The 20328-nt window shown below is 37.2% G+C and overlaps 1 protein-coding gene across 15 annotated transcripts in view; it reads left to right on the top strand.

The window, feature by feature from the left end:
* Positions 1 to 20328, top strand: part of MAGI2 (membrane associated guanylate kinase, WW and PDZ domain containing 2) — a 719010-nt gene that overhangs the window by 222545 nt on the left and 476137 nt on the right. For all 15 annotated transcript variants that reach the window (XM_064702938.1, XM_064702931.1, XM_064702927.1 and 12 more), the window contains exon 2: positions 4590 to 4706. In XM_064702938.1, the coding sequence (XP_064559008.1) occupies positions 4590 to 4706 (117 nt within the window). The remainder of the gene's footprint in view (positions 1 to 4589; positions 4707 to 20328) is intronic.

Raw genomic sequence — 20328 nt, 5'->3', positions numbered from 1 at the left:
GTACTCCTGCTGAAGCTGCTGAAAGCCAGCTCATTCAAGGCATTTGACTTTGCCAAATATATGGCTTATGTTTAAAGTCAGAAGTAGAAACTTGTTAAAAACAAAGGGAGAGCCAATCTGATTGAAGTAGAGCTGTAGAAGAGAGGGGGCAGTTTATACTGAAAGTTTATGAGCTTGTCTGCTTTCCGAGAGTAACAATACTAAGATGTTTCCTCTAGTTTCTCCAGATGCAGAGCATGTAGAGATGCAAATATAGATCTAAAATTCTTGCTTGCTCATAGATATTTCTAACCAGGAGTATTTATAGAAGACAGGGAAACTGAAATCTTATAAATTTTAATCCCAGCAAATAAAATATTGAAGGCAAATTATACTCAGAAGAGACGCAATTGATTTTACTGTTAAAAAAATCCAAAAAATTTACCACACCACTTTTTTGGAAGTCAATTCAATGAAAGATTATGATACAAGATGAGCAAATACTAATGGGTGAATACTCAGAAGTGTTTGTTGAAAATTTACACCAATAAAAATGTCTTAAGGGCAAAACAAATTATTTAACATTGCAGGAACAAGAGGAATGTTTGTGTTTACATGTTTTTCATGGAAAATATAATGCAAGTGTAGACTCCAGCTGGAACATCAGTGAGTTACCACATAGGAAGTTACAAAAAACCTGTTACAATATTTAGAATTAGAGAAAATTATAAACATTTATCCCTTCCATTTTCTTGGAAATGGCAATTATCTTCAGATTTGTATCTTCTAAAGATCTAGAAACTATTGAGTACCCTTTTGTCTGTGTGTTCTTTATTGTATTTCTTTTCTGATTGGTCTTTTCTACTAGATTTTATAAAGACAAGCAAACATGAGAGAAATACATTACAACACTGTAAAAAGTTATGCTTTGCTCATTGGATTCATAACTATAACGTGCAAACAGAGCAGTTTTTAGTTCAGCCAAGTATGTCTTATTCTATAATGTCTGGAATCAACTCCAGTCATGGTTATGAGTTTGCCATCATGATTGGTAGCTGTACCCAAACCACACATACATTATGCAAGAGATCATTACTGGAAGTATTTAATTCACAACCTATGTTTCTCAGCTAGCAAAGCAAGGGGGGGGGGGGATTCATTGGAGTGAAATGAAACTGAAACAGAGCACATGCCTCAAGCCAGCCAAAAGAAAATAAAGCATAAAAGCACTGCATGGCTGCAAGCCAGTGAATGCTCCATCACGCAGTTGTCAGCCTCCTCCTGTGGCCAGAAACCCTGTATATCATGGTCTGTGGGTTGGGCTCCTGAAGCTTGAGCTGTATAACACCTCTGGCACACACCAGTGCTCCCTGCTGCTGTCACATGCAGCGAGCAGGACATGGCCTGGGGGAGCTCCTTCCCTCTGAGCTCCAGCTTGGGAGCCCCAGCAGCGCCGGGGATTTGTGGAATGGTGATAGGGGCACCGGGGGTCCCTGAGCACCATCCCCAGCTCTCCCGCTGTGGGAAGCTGGAAATAAGAGAAAAGAAGGGGGTTTGGTTCATGTCAGGGATTTTTCAACATCTCAGTAACTCTCGGTGTTCTACAGAAAGAGAAAATAAATGGAAGTTGTATTCTACAGAAACCAAGTCAGTCACTTGTCTGACGGCGCTGGATAGGGCCATTAAATAGTAGTTACGGTAAAAGTGCTTTCCCCCTGTTTCTTTTTCTATGAACTTACTGCCAAGGTCACTGTTCTTCTTTCCCTACCAAGTAAACCAAATGACAACATTTTCTGTGTCTTATTTTCAGCCTTTTGGAGGACACAGTCCTATTACTATTACACATGTTATTCTTGCTTTATATAGTCTGTAACACAAGGTGTAATTCACTGCTGCTGAATCAAGGCTGGTTTACATATTTGCAATTCACTGTAGTTTTTTTGGAAAAAGTCTTATGGACCCAAAACTGCACACACAAGATGCTGTTGTGATTGTACTTCAAAAGGATCAGGCTGCTCCAAAGCTTAGGTACTTTAAATACCACAAAAGCACCTCTGGAGTCAATATGCTTTAAAAAAGCATCAGGTAAAACTACAGAATTTTTTAGGGGAGAAAAGCAAAAGAATGACAATTGAAAGGATGAACTAAAAATATAATACATCTATTTTTTTTTTGAGTTCTAGAACTATTTTATTTTTTAAAATTCCCAGGAGAAAAAATTCATTGTTATACCAGATTCAAAAAAAAAAAAAAGTAGCTTATGCCCAAAGTATTGAAAAACATGAATTAGTTCAGACAACAAAATTACTTTTGAAGAAGAAAATTTGTAATTGTACATTGTAGTTAATTGTAGTTAATCTGACTGCTCTTTAAAATGCACAAAACTCTATATTATGTACTCAGATATTAAGAAAAATTTTTTTTTCCATTGTGCTTTGAAGTTTTATTTCCTCTGCACCATGATTTTAATTTCTGTTTATTTCTCTTAGAAACTTGCTTTTGAATTGCATGTAACAAACGCAAGGCTGTAGGCATCTCTTCCTGTAAATACACATTTCTATATCTGGTTTGGAATATGCAATTTGCCAAAAATATCAGGTGACTCTTTTTATGAAGTACTTAGGAGGTTTTAGTGCATTCATTACACAGGTTGAATTTAATGAAATAAATGGCCGTGCTTGAAATGAGAGACTGTAAATAAAAAATGCACTTGGAGGGTCAGAAATCTGTATAGGTTCCTAAACTTCCTAATGTTATAAGTTGAATGATTCAGGTTTGTGTCAGTGGGCAGGCTACAGCTGCTGTTCCTGAGCTGGCATTTTCTCAGGCTGCCGAAAAGTATCTGCATCACTGGGCATGTTCTGTACATTTGAGTGAGAAGAGCAAGAGCTGCAGGACCTTTGCTCTCTGCAGCCGATCACAAACGACCGCAGATGCAGAGAGTTTCTGTGTCTGCAGAGAGATTCCTCAGAAATCTCTCTGCAGACACAGAGAGATTTCTGAGGAAAATTTCTGAGTCCTCAGAAATTTCTGATTCCTCAGAAATCTCTCTGCAGACACAGAGAGATTCCTCAGAAATCTCACAAGAAATTAGAAGTAAGGGTGGTCTCTCTGCAAAAACTTTTCTATTGCAAGAAACAGGGTTAGTGGTACCAAGTAGTTGATTACTTAGAGCTTGAGGATCCTGGAAGAACAGAGATCCATATGGAAGTTCTCAGCCTCAGGGAACCAGGCATACAGGTATTTTGTGTCTTATGAGCTGGGGTGCTTTTTTCCCCTCTTCTTTTGATTATGGAAGTTTGCTGGCTTTTTTGCCTTTAGCTAAAGAAGAGAGAAATTATTTATAAGCTTTTTATAAACTTGGAAGAAAAGGTTTTGAAGTTATTGACAAAGAACAGCAGTAATAACATTATGGACTTACAGTAGGCAGATAAATAGGAATATCTGTAAGAAGAAATATATTTTAATTTATAACCATTTATGCTCTTCAGTGACTTTCAAATAATTTGGTAGGGATGTTATGTGTTCCTATTTACAGGAAAATCTTTATATTGTCTAAGTCAATAAGGCTTTTGGCAGAGGGTTCAATAGCAAATGACATTTGAAAAAATGTTTTAAGGTCGCATGTATGAAGCAACAAGTTAGGGATCTATCTACTTGCAATTTTTCATCTTGGGAATGTATGTCAGAACTCAATGCAGTAATGATTTTCTATATTTTTCCTATGTCAGAATTTCAGAGAGAGAAGAAATTGAGTTATTTATAGACTTCTCCATAATTATGTATTTGATCCCTATTCAAGGTTAGGAGAAATTGGGAGGAACTATATTGGGAAATTCTTATTAATCATGTTGGATTAGATTTATAGATCTGCCTTTCATAATGGAACATCTTCCAGTCAGTAGTTGAAATTGTTTTGTCCTAAAGTTATAGTAAAAGTGGCAAATATAAGGTTTTTAACTCAGTTTTCCCACCACATGCCCTGCTGTGCTGGGATGTTGTAATACCATTTTTGGTGGTGGAAATAAAATATGAACCCTCAGTTTTGATAGTGTCTCTCTCAATTGTGAGTTCTATCAATATAAATAAACCAGAACATATAAAATTTATGTGATCACTAAATAAAGCCACATTTCATTCTAGTTACATATGGACTAGAATCACTGAGCACTGCAGAGAGATTTGGAGCCAAGATTTTTACTTGAATAAGAAATGGGAAATTGGTACACAGTCATGGGAAATGTAATGCCTAATACTTTATTATTTAGATACATATATAGGTAGTTGTATGATAACAATATGGTCAAGTTTTGTGCAGGAAGATAATTGACAGCTCTATGATCCTATATTTATTTTCTGAACTGTACAGGTTTAGCCAGTTATTTGAGCCAGTTATTGAGCCATTAACTTTTTTAACCTTTGCAATTATCAATAGTAAAAAATATTGTACCAACCACATGCTTTAACCAGAAAGCTCTGTGAGCTTTTTGTCCTCCATCAGGACAGAACCATGAAGGAAAATGAGCCACAAAGACTTCACAAGTGATTCATTGCTTCCATCAAAGCAATATGATTTTCAATTGTACTTTCATTTGTCTTTTCCCTGACAGGAGGCATCGTTGATAAGGACCTTCGTCACTACCTCAATCTACGGTTCCAGAAAGGTTCGGTGGACCATGAGCTCCAGCAGATCATAAGAGACAATCTCTACCTCCGCACCGTGCCATGTAAGTAGGGTGGAGATGGACAAACCTCCTTTTTAGTGCCAATAGGCTGTCTGGGTGAGTGCTGCTGAGGCCCTTTGCAATGCATGAGGAGATGTCTGTGGATAAAACAGACCTGTAAATAGATTTGTGGCTTGGTTCCAGTCTTCTACATTACTGCTGAGAAATTCAGCTGTGCAATGCTGATGTTTTTGTGGTGTTTTCAGAGCTGTAATTTCATCAAGTCTGTCTCTAGAATAATAATAATCTTATTTCTTCTGTGGTCTCAGAAAGCACAAATTTAAAGAGAAAAAAGCCCACTTTTCTGGGCTGGTTCAGTGGATGTCCAACAGAGAGAGTTTGATCTGCCTCAAGTTTCACATATCCATTATGTAACAATGCTATTGGGTTTAGAAAGCAATAGGGCAACAGAAGAAATGTATAAACTAGATTTTATTTGAATGCAACAGGCATGGCAATGAAAGTTTGTACTGTCTTGCAAATGTGTTTGTTGCCACATAAGTCAATATTCAACATATTCTGAAAACTCTGAAATGGTTTTTGTTGTATTGGCCATATTCAACTACTTCAACAGTAGACATGAAATTAAACAGAGTCACGCAAGCCATGCCCTACTGTCAGGGCCATGCCTTTCAGAACAGATCTACTTGGCTGACAGACAATATATCATTTAAAATGGACTGAAGTTCCATTATTCTTCCTTCATAAAATAATTGCTTAGCAGACATAAAATGGGTCTTCTGGTTTTGGCAAATAGGGGTGCACTTTTGAACTTACAAACTTGACACTGGAATGATAGGCAGAGAAAGGTGTACTGAGTTAGTGGCTGTGCTATTTACATGGTAATGAGTGGGTACTCTGAAAGCTGAGTTGTTGTGAATGCTACTGTGTGTTTTTACTTTCATAATTTTAAAGAATGGAGCTTTGAAAAGATCCTCCTAAAAAATAAATATAAATTCCTAATTTCTAATGTTCCATTTGCAACTGATCAGAAAGGAAGGTGGAGAAAAATATTTAAAAATTATTACCTGTATACAGAAAACAAAAAAATGTAATATTTATGTGAGAGTTATGATGAATTAAGTTTGTCTGAAAATGCTGAGAAACATCACAGCTGAAGGGGAAATGCATTCACAAAAAAGTTTTGAGACTAAATCCCACTTCGGAGGATGTCTGGGAGCATCATTAGCCTGAGCATGTTTTTATTATAACCCCAGTCCATGCTCATTAGTGCCACAGGTTCAGGTTAAAGAAGGAAAACACAACAATATTGCAACTACTGCACACAAGTGTATGACAGACATTGTCAGCAATATGGGCACAATGAGTATTTTTTTTGAGGTTGTTTTGTTTACATTCAAGGCAATAATAAAGTAGTGTCAAGTAAAATATGCTACCCACAGAAACAAATTTTTCATTCAAAATGCAACACTACAACCACAAAGACTACAATTTGAACCTATAAACAATATAACCTTTTCTTTTTGCTGTGGCTTCTCCATCTTCTGTGTTATTTTAGATTGTTAAGTTCTTAGTTCAGTATTGTATTATATAGTGAGCATTTTTGTCGAAGTAAAAACTACATTTTGAAATATACTATAGTGTTGCAGATGGCAGGTAGTGATTTGCCAGGTAAGTTGGCAAATATTCTTGGAGAGTGGAGGATTCTTTTCAGTAGTAGTGGTGGGAAAAAAAACAACCAAAAAACCTCCATAGTGCCTAATTGGTATATTTTCTTCAAAATTTTCTTGAAAATTCTATGAAAGTAATCCTTTTTCAAAGTGGGTATTTAAAAAAAAGAGAAATTATCAAATGCAGACAGGATGATATCTCATTAGCTAAAGAATTTTTCATAATCAGTCAAAAAAAAAGGACACCATCACACAGTTTGCAACCAAAATTTTCTATAAATCCTAATTGTGGTGAAAATCTTTTTTTAATGCAGTTTTACTCTATTCCCAGCATTCATGCCTAGGACAGAAAATATTTTCAACTATTTTCTTATTTTCATGTAACTTCAATAATTTTTGAATTACGAACTTACCTTTCAAGGGCATTGGTATTCACAATGTTCTGCTCTGGGCAGTATTTTATTTTTAAGCTCTGTACATAGACTAAGAGTACTGCTTGATTGTCCTTAGTATGCAGTGGTAATGTTTAACTGCCTGTACCACTGCCCACAAGTTCACTTATGAGTGCGCCTAACCATGAACTTATTACAAATCTGTCAACAGATACCAACACAGCAAAAGCAGCACTCATTTTTGTCAAATTCTTGTGCAGAAGAATGGAGAGGGAAACTCAACTGCAGACAGCACAGACTTAATTTCCAATGACAAGGTTGTAACACAAAGAGGAGGGGAAAGATAGAAAAATAGGTGGCAACATTTTTCTTTTAAAAATGCGTCCACAATCTTTGCTCTGTTACAGAGGCATAATTGACAGTAAAGCCATGAGAAGGTTTATAGAGAGTCCTTGACCTTGCATTTTTCTGTCCTTTCCTTTCTGTTCACACTGGCAGCACTAGCCCCAGCAGAGCAGTGGGCATGGCCATGGGTTTCTCAGCCCTCTAGGTCAGACTAAGTCATCTTTCACTTGCATTTTATGAGTGAGCATTCTCTATGAAGCCAGGAAGCAGAGAACTAATCCATTCCTCTTTTAAATCAGGGTAAGCCAACTCAAGTTAGACAACTGAACTGGTATTTACTAAAAACTAAATAAGTTTGGGCTTTGGACTCAACCTTGGCAGTGTCTAAAGCCAGGCTGGAAAAGGCCTTATAGAACCAGCTCTAGTGGGAGCTGTCCCAGCCCATGTTAGTGAGTGTTGGGACTAGATGATCTTTAAGGACTCTTCCAGTCCCTTAACATTCTATGACTCCAGGTAAGACTTTCAAGTGTCTGTTGTACAAGTGTACATCCCTGTGACACCAAGGAATAGATGGGCCAGAATCATATGATGTGATGATAATGGGTCAATTCTGCCCTCAGAATTTGTATGTCCTGAGAATGGGATGAATTGGTTGGGTTTGTGATCCTTAGGTTCCTCTTTTTTTGCTAGTGCAGTACCCCTTTCTACTAAATTAGAAATGACCATATACTCCTGAGAGTCAAATGCTGCCTTCCATAAGTGTCACAGGTCTCAGTGCATATAAAATTGGTTTTCCCTGCATTGCCAAGAGGAATGATATGGATATGTCCCAGGGTGGAATGTACAATTGTATTTGCAGCAGTTACCAAGCCAGTTCTGGAGAAAGGAAAATTCCTCATTTTCCAGTTTCAGAAGACCTAGGTGAAGGTTGTGTCATGCATTTTCTTCCCCTTTTCCTGTTGTGCAGAATTTTAGCACTTTTCACATCCTAAACTTACTCCTGATTTAGGAGCACTACTGTGCACTACTATGTTTTACCATGCCTGCAGAAAAATAGGCATGCTGAAACATGGTAGCTTTCAGCACTGTCTGACTCTATCCATCCAAATCTAGGGATTTGGAGAACAGCCACAAAACATGTAAGGCTCTGAATGCTATAGGCAGAAAACACCTTGGTCATGCTGCATCTTGTCCTTGGTAGTGCTCTCAGCAAACTGCAGTTGCCATGTGGGCAAGCAGCTTCCCAGTCTTCACTATTGTGAGAAGAGATGGCTCTAGCTCTGTGTCATCTCAGGAATTAAGCTTTGAGGAGAGTAAATCACAGGAAAGCAGTTTTGGTAGTGACATTCATGGCCAGACCTATCTCCTTTGATATGTCCTTTCCAGCAATTGCAAATTCCATTTTCTTTAAGAGCTGGCAAAACAGGATAGCTGTGGTTGAAAACAGAATCAGTGTATGCTTCCTTTCCAGACAGGGAATGTGAAATGATAGTGGAAAACATTGTGATTTAACAGCACTGTAAAAAGTCAAGGACAAGCTGATTCATAAAAGTAAAAAGTCATCCATTAATTGGAAGAGAAGCTCATTGATTTCCTCTGGGATATAACTTCAGATTGACAGTAGCTCAGATGGTCTATCCTGCTGGAGAATGTAGGAGGATGCTGCCCAGGAATACTTTCTTCACAGTGAAAATGGGGAAAAAGTAGCCTTAAAAACATTATGGGGATGAGGAAGCTTCCTCCCTAGTTTTTCAGTTTAGACAAAAAAGGAATTATATAAGAATACAGAGGACTGGGTATGTGGCTCAGCCTTACAGTTCTGGATATTGCAGTGTTACCATTAGCACAGAAATTGGAGGAAGGATGTTTTATTCAAAACATTTATCAGCAGCATAGGAAAAAAAGTTAAGTTTGTAACTGAGCCACATGTTGTATGTGAGTGACCAGGGGCAAGAAATGGAATTATTATGGGCAGCAGTTTCCCACACACCAAATTATGATAACAAATCCTCCATTTTCTCAGCTTTCCTGTTGATGTCATGGGTGCTCTGTGTTAGGTGAATACAATTAACACTGCACTGCAAATATGACACCTATGAACACTTAATAAGTTACTTCCACTGTGACTTTTTTTTTTCATCTTTTGTGAATATTTAGATTCAGGTTATTTTGAGTCAACATAAATAAGAGCCTCATTTTCAAATATAGTTTTGTTCTATTGTATTTTAGTATAGTCTGGTCTGTATATAAATTTAACTCACATGCTGCAATGTGTCTGTGTACTGTTGAAATGTTATGACTTACAGCATGCATATGTTTGTTGTCTAGTCCTCTTCCCAGAAGAAAAAGTACATGCAGTGATGCAGTTTTTTTCTGGGTGTTGATTTTATTTATGATATACAGTAAAAGTAGAGTCGTTAGCTTATACTTTGGTGGTACTAAAGTCAATAAAATACATTTATGCTTGAAGCTGCAAGGGAATTCACACTTTCAGACCTGAAGAAATCTCCATCTGAAAAACAACGCAAAACAAACAATGTCATTTCCTTTGTCAGAGAAGTGCAAACCTTATTGGTGAACCTTACCCATAATCTACTTTATGGGTACCAATCAGAAATAAAGAACTTCTGGGAGTGTGTAAGACTTTCCTCTCCTGATGATAGGTGTGATCATAGTTTTTATTTCTTCTATTACCTTTTATGTGGTCACAATAATTAGTAAATACTAAATCCACATTACATACTTAGGTTTTCATATGAGGCTTCTGATTTCCAAGCTGAGAAAAGAATTGCAGAATTCAAGTGGGCAATAATTCTGTATTGGTTGAGGGTAGCCAAACTCATAAGTTCTCTGTGCATAGTTCTGCTGCTCTGGATAAGGTTGTGAGCTATACCTGACTAATCCATATTTGGACAAATATTCAGCCTTTCCAGTCTTTTCTGAAAAATGCTTTTTTCTTCTTCTAAAAAGTGTATAGCCAAGAAAATTGAAATGGAAATGTGTGAAACAGACTTGCCAATGGTATAATATATTTTTCTTACAAGTTTGTTCATGTCCAAAGTATCTTACAAGAGGTATTGTCAGTGAAAGAGCTGCCAGTTTGACGTCATATGGAGCTATTGCTAGGATAAAATAACCTATGCTTAGCATACCATACTGCCAAGAAATGTCTGCATCACTGGAAATAACAGTACCTAGCTTTAATGACTACATTATTCTTCCAGTGTTAGCTATTGCTTAGACTTTGATGGTTCAGAACAGAGCAATGCAGGGCTCTTAACAATGTTCTTGTTGTGTATCTCATGGAGCACATCTCCAACGTGTACTTGAAGTGAAGCCATTGGCATCTCAAGCAAACTCAGGTAATTATGTGAGATGAGGGCCCCACTGTGCTGCTTGCAGAACAGCCACGTGTACCAGAAGATGAGAGAGTTGTCACTGCTTCCAACAGCAGACAGCCTAAATAGAAGAGGAAAAGAGCAGCTGAAAAAACCACAGAGCACCAACAATGCCTAAAATGTCCTGCATAAGGTGGAGTGGTGGTTAAACTGTTGCCTGTGGAGTTTGCTTTGTTTTCCACTGCTGCATTCAGTATTCTTGATAATCCACTGAAAATGCACTTGGGACAATGACCTGTTTTCCTGAGGGCTCTGGGAATTCCTGATCAAAATAATTTGGCTTATACATCCTTGTATTGACTTTTCATGTTATTTTATGAGACCTTTTGTCTGTTTCAGAGCAGGGTAGTAAAGGTTGGAGTCAGCTTCTTCTCCATCAGTTTGTACAAAGCATTGCCTGTGCTCAGAGCATCTTTGGGCTGTAGGCGCTGCATTGCCTTCAGCAGGAAGTAGATAAAAATAAAGCCAGGGGAAAAAAACATTAAAATTTATTTATCAAGGTGAACCCCAATTTTAATTAAGGTCTTAATTAGGATAAACAGATGTCTAGACTATATCTACAAATAACAACACTGATGGAAAATACTATACTGTCTGTTAATCATGAGAGAAAAAATGTACATAATTTCTGTCTTTTTTCCTCAGAAATTTCTCAGTTCTACATATTGGGAACATCAGCTTTCAGGTATTCAGTGACTAAATACTCACCTTAAAAAAACATGTATGCAAAGAAAATAAATACAGTTCAAGAAGGGGGGAAGGAATGTGTCTGGTGTGGTATAACTGTAGTAGGAAGTGAGAACAGTTGAAATATATTTAAGAGGAGTAGTTGTGTACCACTTCTGATATTGTAACTTAAATGTTCCATAAAGGTTGTATGAAGACATCAGAATGCTTTCATTGGCTGTACAGTTACAACAGTTCTGTTTCTCAGAGATTTTTGCACCTAAATTGCATCTACCAGACACTGAGGCTGATAATTCTGTTCCCTACTCCCATTCTTCCCACTCCGTTATTCTCTCCTTGCTGCTCTTTTAAATACCATGTTTTTCTACCATTTTAAAAACCAGATAATCTAAAATCAGGTTTTTTTTTTTGGTAAAACAGTGCCAGTGTAAATTATTTTTCTAACAGATAATCTGATGTCCTGCCAACTGGAAAGTTGATACAATACCACTAAAGTCACTAAAGGTTTAGCAGTGAAAAAAAGGATAGGAAAATGCTCTGAAATTGCAAACCCAATCTTTCTAAAGCTGCTTTCCTACAAAAGTGTATCACGTATTATCACATATCTTCCTTCACTGATGTTACATGGCATGTGATTTAAAGACTGATGCCAAGTATCTCAGGTTGCTCATCACATCTGTCTGGAGTTATTTATATGTGATGTAATACATGCATAACTCCAGATGAGAGTTTAGTTTATGCTGGTTGTCCCCAGGAATCAATAAGTGTTTATTTAAGCTCTGGGGAGGCTCTCTAGTGTTGCAAAATAGGTTTTCTAATTTCTGTGATACCAAAAGGATAAAGGATACTGGTATTTTTAAATGAGTTTTGATGATAGCCCTAATTGAATACTAGCAGCAAACTGGAAGGGCAGTAGCATGAATCTGGTGAAGTACCTTGCCTCAGCAGAACTAGAATAGTAAACAATAGAAGAGGCCACAAATATCTTATTTCACAAGTACAAGTCATAGTTCTTGAGTAGCCTAAAGCACCTGAAAGTTTGTGTAGAGTTTGTCTCTCCCTATGACTGTTGGCTTTTCAAGCCTGAAGATCTAAGATATACTACTGACCTTTCTCATTAAACAAAGTATCTTAGAAATTTAGGAATTACAAATATGATGAACAGAACTGGCAGCATTGTTGAATGTAAGCTTCCTATGATTTCTAAAGTATTTTTTTTCCTACATTATGCTTCCAAATAGCCTTTTGATGTTAAAAGTTTTTAAAATATATCCTCTAAGTAAATTTAACCTCCATCTGCATGCAGTCAAATAGGTCAAAAATTTTTGATTTTTTTTCTTAAAGTAAGCTGAGATACTCTAAATATCTGTGTTTTCTCTCAGTCTGGATAAGATAAACTGTCAGAGACAGTGGATAATCTTTACTTGTTGATTTTTAACTGAAGAACAACTGAACAGTGAACCTGGAACACCAAAACCTGTCCTTAGAAATTCAGAACAGTATAAACAAAAAAAAGAGTTGTGTCAAAGAGTCAATATTCTTAACTGAATGACCAATTAAACTGCTAAATCTGTATTTGCATCATTGAACAAAAAGGTCTAATACCAGTTTTGGGAGGATGGGCTTCTTTTGGTTTTTTTCTCTTCTGGAGCTTTCATCTACAACCATAAGAAAAAGCAAATGAGTGGTAGTAATGATGGATCAGGAGTAGATCATCTGGTGCCTACTGAGAAACTTATGAGAATTGGTAAGGACTTGGCCAAATTCACCAAATAACCAACTTCTCACATTCATGTCTCTGAAGTGCACCTGCAGCTCAGCAGTCTCCTGACAGCAGCTGGCGCCCAGGTCCTTCCTGGTTTGTTTGGACACCCTGCTCTGTGCCCACTCCCTTCATTCAAAGCTAACTACATTCATAACACTATACAAATTTAGATGTTTTTTCAAGATTTAAGGTTTTCCCACACAGATGAAGGCACAACTTTCTGCATATTTTCTGTGTCTTAAAAAAAAGGAAAGAATTTCAACCTTCTGTGCATAAGCTCAGGTCAATCAAGAAGTGTCTCTAGTGGCACCATGTTTTAGATTCAAAAGTACCCTGGCTAGAATAAATCCCTTTGAGAAGAAGAAACATTAGAGAATGAAGATTACAGAGGTGGTGTAACACCTGAAGATATGCTTAAGACCTGAAGAGTGAATAAAATTTTGGTTTCATCAATAGGGGTGAGATTAATTTGTAATTTACTGGCTGAAAAACTGTTATGAGGAAACTACTTTTTTGCAAGTCCTTTTCTTTTTATTTTCCTGTATCCTGAGGCTATTACTGTCCTGGTTTTGACCCATGACAGTTTGTCAAAACCTTGTATTTCTGCTTTATCTCCAGGTTTTGATTCTACCTAATGCATTTTTCTTTTTCTAATGTATTACTGTTATTAACATATCAACCTCTTGACTAGCAATCAATCTATTATGGATTATTCAAATAATTATGTCAAATTTATTCCACTGAGTCTGAACAGAGAAAGTTTCTTACTGTGGAGATGGCAGAAATATATTTTGATTAGAAAAAAATAATTAGAATAATGCAGAGGTTCCAGACCTCTGTATTTTAAATGAAAGGAAGGATATGGATTTAAATGCAGAACAGTGTTGTCATTTTGACTTTTAAATTCTTGTCTTTGAATTTTAAAAGCTTGCATGGACATATATTACAGGGTCTAGAAAGCACTATGCTTTTCAGTTAAGAGACCAGATTTTCTTAGTAAATTACAGATTTTCACAGTAAATTACATTTACTATTATTATTTGCTATTTTATCAATGTTTCTTTGTTGAAACTAATCTCTAATACCTGTTATACATTGCTAAAATATTTTCATATTGCTCACAAAAATAGTGAATCATTTCACATATAGGAAAGCACAAAAGTCACTCTAGGCGGCTGAAGGTGCAGTCTCCACATGTGTTGTAGTGACCTTTAGCTAGTGACAAAATGCACACCAGCACTCCCTTATACTTATGGGGAAATTCTGATTCCTGTGCTTGATTTTGACTCGTTATTGAGCTTTGTTTTTCCATGTGTTATTGCTATGATTTCTTCAACTCATATTGGTACTGACTTGAGTAGATGCTTCACCAGTTATTTCATTTGACTTTTTTTAATACAGAGAAACCCAGAAATGTCTTTTTTTTTCTTAAAGCTTTAAATCAAAACCATTATACCCCTTCTTGCAAAAATGGATTTTTTTTTTCTGCAGAAGAATCTGTGGAGCCCTTCCTGGTCACAGGTGTGTCAGAAGTCTTGCAGATTAATTTGTTTCACAGAACACTTCATTTAATTGGGAAATGCACATTGCATTGTACTCCTTCTTGAAGAGGTCTTAGAACCCAGAGGACAGGCTATCATTCAATTACCTTTAATTCATTAGCAATTGTATGCTATGGGAGCACTCAAAATGGTGATTTGGCAAGACTTGCTTTCTGACATAAAAGTAGAAGTCACTTTTATATACAATATCCTTGTAGCAGCAGCATCTATGAAAAAATTCTCTTGTTCCCTTGGAGATGTCCTGCTTTGACTCTCACTGAAATCTGAGCAGTTCTGAGCCTGTGCACGTGGTTGGCTCCAAATTTTTAAACCCAGCCTCACTCCCTGCTCGTGGTTTGGTGTCTGGCTCTGAGCCTGCCATAACTGATCAGGGAAAGGGAGCTCATGACTCCAGGCTGTCGGTTTTACACAGGTTGCAGAAGGTGGCTTTAACCAGAGCTGATGCTTATGGCATGGACCTTTGTAACTTTTGTTCATACAATAAACAAAGCATATTGCCAAATATACTTCAAGGTTTATATCCTCTAGATAAGCTAGTGCAGCTGCCTTCTCAAGAATAGGATAAAAATCAGGCTGGTTTCAAATTTCTCCCTTTCTCTTTTCTGAGTCTTGTGAGGACATGGTGAAAGGAACAGCTGAGCAGTGAGTCATTCTACTGTCCAGGGTTTCATTCAAGGAATATGTAAAATATAAACTTCCCCATCAATTACCAAAGATTATTCCCTCTTGTGTATCATGCAGAAGGAGGCTAGCTGTTTTATATATTATCTAATCTTTAGTTTATCTTTATGTACTTCAAAAATAATTCTTACTTCCTATAAAGCTTCAGAACTTGCCATGAGATCATTAGTTACTTTTATCTACACTGCAAATGCATCTCTACTTATATTAAGAGTTGGGCACCAACAAACTATTATTTAAATACACAGTTAAAATTGCACTTGGAGCCAGAAACAATTTACTGTAAACTGTCAGAGAATAGTTGTTGTTCTGTTTTTCTACTTTATAATGCAATGTCCTGAAAGAAAGTGATGAATTTTGGAGAAAATCCTTTCTTTCATCATCTTCACAAAAAGAGAGAATCTAATTACTCCTTTCCTGTTGTTATCCTCAATTTACTTTGCCCAGCTCTGGCATGTCTGGTAGGTTTTTGCAGGGAGCTTTAATTTTCAGAATCTTCAGAGTGAGAGACAGGGTCGTTTCTGTCCTGGGCCAGAACTTCTCAGTCTGAGTTGGAGAAATCAAGTGGAAAAAAACCAGGATATTTCAGGGATTCAGTCTGGACCCTGTTCCCACTAGCTTTCACATTAAAAAAAAAAAAAAATTAGAAGTCTGCATGGCACTGTGTTTCTAAGAGCATTTTTTCCTACACAGTCAAGGAAAGTAACCAAGCTGTAAGTTGTGAAATTTTTTTTCTGTTGATTCCTACTCTATTATATTCTTTTAAAATTCTGAAAAAGCAGCAAAGTCTAAAAGAAAAGAGAAGGCTTCTGCAAGATGCAATTATATTGTCTCTCTGTCCCTCTTTCTTAAATGTGGGAGATTTGAGCAACAATAATAAACATGAGAAAATGTTAGTTCTTCTGTAATCCTCCATTAGCATCATAAAAGAAAATTCTGAATAAAGATTAAAGGTTTATTTTTGAAAAAGGAAAAGGCTTCCGATTTAAGTTCTCTCTTCTACAAAACAAGGAAGCTTGGAAGTTGAACATAAAGGAAAATGGAGAGGCAAAGCAGAAGGGACTGTTCAACAAGGGAAGGTGACAGAATCTGCATGAGGGATGGGACAGCCCTGGATGAACAGACAAACTGGAGAACAAGAGGATGGAAAGCAGAGCCACAGAAAGGGACCCAGGGTCCTGGTTGATGCAAAGTTAAACCTGAGCCAGCTCATTAGTCAGTGCACTCTTCTAATGGTAATTTTTACTGATTTTGGAAACATGGAGGGTTGCTGAGGGCATGTGTTTAACTGTGTTATGACCAGAGGCCAGATCATGCTCTCTGGCTCAGGCAAGAGCTTCCTGAGGATCACGGCATTGTTGCCATTGTTAAGGACTCATTATGTCATAAACTGCAATGTAAAGTGCAATAACTGGGGTTTTTTCTCTGCTTTGCAAATGGTTGTGCTCATAAACTGTTACCAATGACTAGGCAGAAGTTTTAAGTTTTAAAAGGATAATGATGGATTTGGAGAGACAGTAAACTCTGACCAAAGAATGCACCTCCTATCCTCCCATGGAGTGACACCTCACAGGTCTCAGAGTACACGGCACAGTATCAATGAGGAAATCGTCTGTGAAGCCATTTGGGTGGTGGAGGGAATACCAAAGATAACTGAAGGTAAATTTGTAAACATTTGTTTGTGTGATAAATTGAAAACTTGCTAGTTTTCTGCCTTTTGTTAATACTCAGTCTGAAACCAGATCATTGGTTTAGACTGAAGATCATCTTAAATCCAGTTAATATATACATGCAGTTCAGAAGAAAACACTTTGCATTCATTTCTTGATACCTTTTCTGATGTGATTACTATTTTTTTACCCATTTCTGCTCTGACCAGTCTTAAGGGAAGGAAGAAATCTACTACCTTAGCTTGGCTGTGAAAATAAACTGTAAGTCACCTGAGGGATGACTTTAACCCACTGGTTAAGAATGTAAGGAAAATTACCCAGGAAGTGTACAGAGAAACAGTCATAACTTGGAGCACAATTTTTACTGTTCAAGTGAAATATCATCATGAACTTTCATTGAGTTGAAGGGAGAATTAATTTTATTCTCTATGTCTCTTGTAGAATTTTGTTAAATTACAAGCCTTGGCTTTCTGCAGGTTAGAAAATAATGCATCTCTTCCCCAGATAATATGGTGAGGTTTATAGCAGCTTAATTTTCTTTCATTATATGATTCCATGTGGGCCCTATAAAGACGTGATCTGCACAGCACTAACAATCTTTCAAAGCTAAAGCTTGAACAAATCAATGTCTCCAGGTCCATTAAACTCAAGCACAAAGCACGTCACGCTCCTGGACAGAAGGATTAATAAGGGTGTAAGAGTACACAGAAGTAAGAAAACAGTGAATACAGAAACTAGACTCGACCTGATTATTCCAGAAGTCATTCACAGGAGGGTCTATAGTGCTCTGGCTCTGTGTTCTTCCACTCCACTTTTATTCTGGTGCAGGTCATGGCATAAGATAGAAAATACTTTTTCTTCCCGTTATGTGGTCTAGCAGAGGTGTTTTAAATGGGTTCACAGAAACTGCTTCTAATTTATTGCCATATCAGTGCAGAAAGAGAAGGGGGATTCTAGTGAGAGAGAGGAACATTTAAAATATGTAGGCCTGGTTTTTTGTTCATACCATGTATGTACCTCACTGTGCAGAGCTGCTCTGTTCCCCATGCTTGTGTACTGTCCCTGTTCAGGCAGGATTGTGCACTGCTGCAGCATGTGACAGACAGGGAAATCTGTCTCAATGCAATACCGCATATGGTGCTGTAGTCTCCCTTCATGTCCCAGTTCTCCTTTCTTACCCCAAAGAGACATCAGAGAAAATGTGGGAACACAATTTCCTGGGCTAGTATGGAGTGTCCTCATCAACAATGCACAGTGCTAAGCATTTCAAGGTGATGGCTGTGTCTGTGCCAGAATAAACAGATGGAGATGAATGGAAAATAGTGACCCTCTGGCTGGTGGGAAGGGATTTCTTTCCCTGCACCTACACTTATAAAAACCTCTGATGTAGTTAAATGTTCCATTTGTTCATCTCCACTACTCCATCCATCTCCTACAGAAGTGTTCTTCCAAGCTTATTTACCAATGGCTTGTGCTTCCAAGTTTTAGATAGGAAAACTGATTCTGAATGATATAGCCCAATTTTCACTTTTGGAGGCTGAAGAATGCCACAGCAACTTGGCAAATATTATTCTGCAGTATTATATCAGAGCAGTATTCAATATATGTCTCTTAGCACCAGTAGCTTTTTTGAAGTGGTTTTGGGGGTCTGGGTGTTTTGTTTTGGTGGGTTTTTATTTTGTTGTTGTTATTGATTTTGTTTATTTGTTTAATGGTTTGCAATTTTGTTGTGGTTGTCTATTTTGGTATAGTTTAGGGTTTTGTTTGGTTTTTTTGTTTTTTTTCTTTTATTCTGGGGCTGGTTTTTTTTTTCATGTTCTATGTAGACTTATTTAAAATATTATGAGTCAGAGTTTTGGTTTTCTTCTCATTGTCCTTGCCAGATTTGGGATTCTGGCCCACTGCTTTTGTTAAATCTGGGCCATATACTACTCCTCCTTCTAAAAAGCTTTAGCAGAAGAAAACAATCCCAGCTGTAAAGTGTGGAAGAGAGTAGCAGTAATGAGTTCACCCTCACCTTCCCCTCACCCTCCAGCTCCTCAATAAGTTCTGCAGTAGCACAGGGGAGAGATGATAATTGATATTGATATTGATAATCAATCTGCTCTCACTTCATGGCCAGAAGCACATGAGCTTGACTTGCCTGTTCATTCTCTGCAGGCACCAGTGCCACTCTGCTGAAAATCTCAGCTTCTTTGCTGTCCACAGAGGCAAGGATTTGGTTCTAAATGTCACTGTAGCCAGAAATGCTGCAATAATGCTGTTGATTGTGTAGAATCCTGCTATCATGTATTGTGCATGGCTAACACTTGAATGATGGGTCAGGATCTGTAAGATATTTCAGATGAGTAATGCCAGGAAAGTAAAAATAATTGTTATTAGAACAGTTTGGTGATTTTATGAAGCAGCCTATTTTACATGAATGCAAACAAAAAGGATTGGCAATCAGATAAACCCCTCTTAGCTTCTTAATATTTTTTTCTGTTTCATCTGTTTTATTTTTTTCTCCTAAACTGTATTACTCAAATGAAAATTCAGTGCATGACAACTGAAGTGTGCCTAACAATTCTACTTCTTTTTAAAAAGGCTGAATTTCCTATTTAAACCCAGGGGCTTCAATCTATGAAAATGCTACATTACTTATGATATATGCTGTTGCCTGTTGATACTGCCTGGAGTTATGCAGTTGTTGTATTTCTACATGTTGGAACAAATAGCCTACAGGGATTGCAGATGGGAAGGGCTCCATGTGCTCTTGGGGGCCACCCACAGCACCTTGGAAGGTCAAGGTCTCAAGTGTACTGCTCACAAAGACTTTGGTGGACTTGGGAGGGTCAGAATCTGTGCCTTACTGATGTAACAACTGAGTCAGATCTGCAGGTAGAACTCTTCTCATCCTCCTCTGCAACTTATTTTGTACAATGAATTTTAAGTTGTTACTCCTAAGAGTTTCTAGTTGTCTGAATACACACCAGCAACAATTTCTCTGCTGATGTCAATCAGTTTAACTTCATTATTGTTGAGGATTTTTAGAAATTAGCACAGTTTCAGGCTTTAACCTTGTTATGATAGCCAGGAAACATCAAGTTCCTTTTCCAAATGATTACTGAATGCTAACAGCTCTCTGGGTGTTACTGATGTACATTGGCACAACTAGATTTGTTCAATGTTGAGCTAAATATGTTCCTGAAATTTCGAAATAATTAAAGTTTTGTAGCGTTTTTCTGTAGAGACTTGTAAATTGCTTTGTTCTCCTGAATTACAAAATTAGCTAAAAGTTTAATCAAAGAACTGTAAAAGGTTGCAAATCTAAAAACCAGGAGCAGCTTTATTGTTTTCTTAAAATAATGTAGTTATTGCCATTTGCATAGTTTAAAAACAAACAAACAGAAGCCCAAAACCCAGTGCTCACCCTAAGATTTAAATTAAGAGAACTGTTTTCATTCATTTTTGTTTTTCAAATAATTCACTTTGCCGGCTAATTTTGCAGCATG

The sequence above is a fragment of the Zonotrichia leucophrys genome, chromosome 1A, assembly GCF_028769735.1.
Source record: "Zonotrichia leucophrys gambelii isolate GWCS_2022_RI chromosome 1A, RI_Zleu_2.0, whole genome shotgun sequence".
Classification (NCBI taxonomy): Eukaryota; Metazoa; Chordata; class Aves; order Passeriformes; family Passerellidae; genus Zonotrichia; species Zonotrichia leucophrys.
This window is presented reverse-complemented; position numbering and strand designations above follow the sequence as displayed.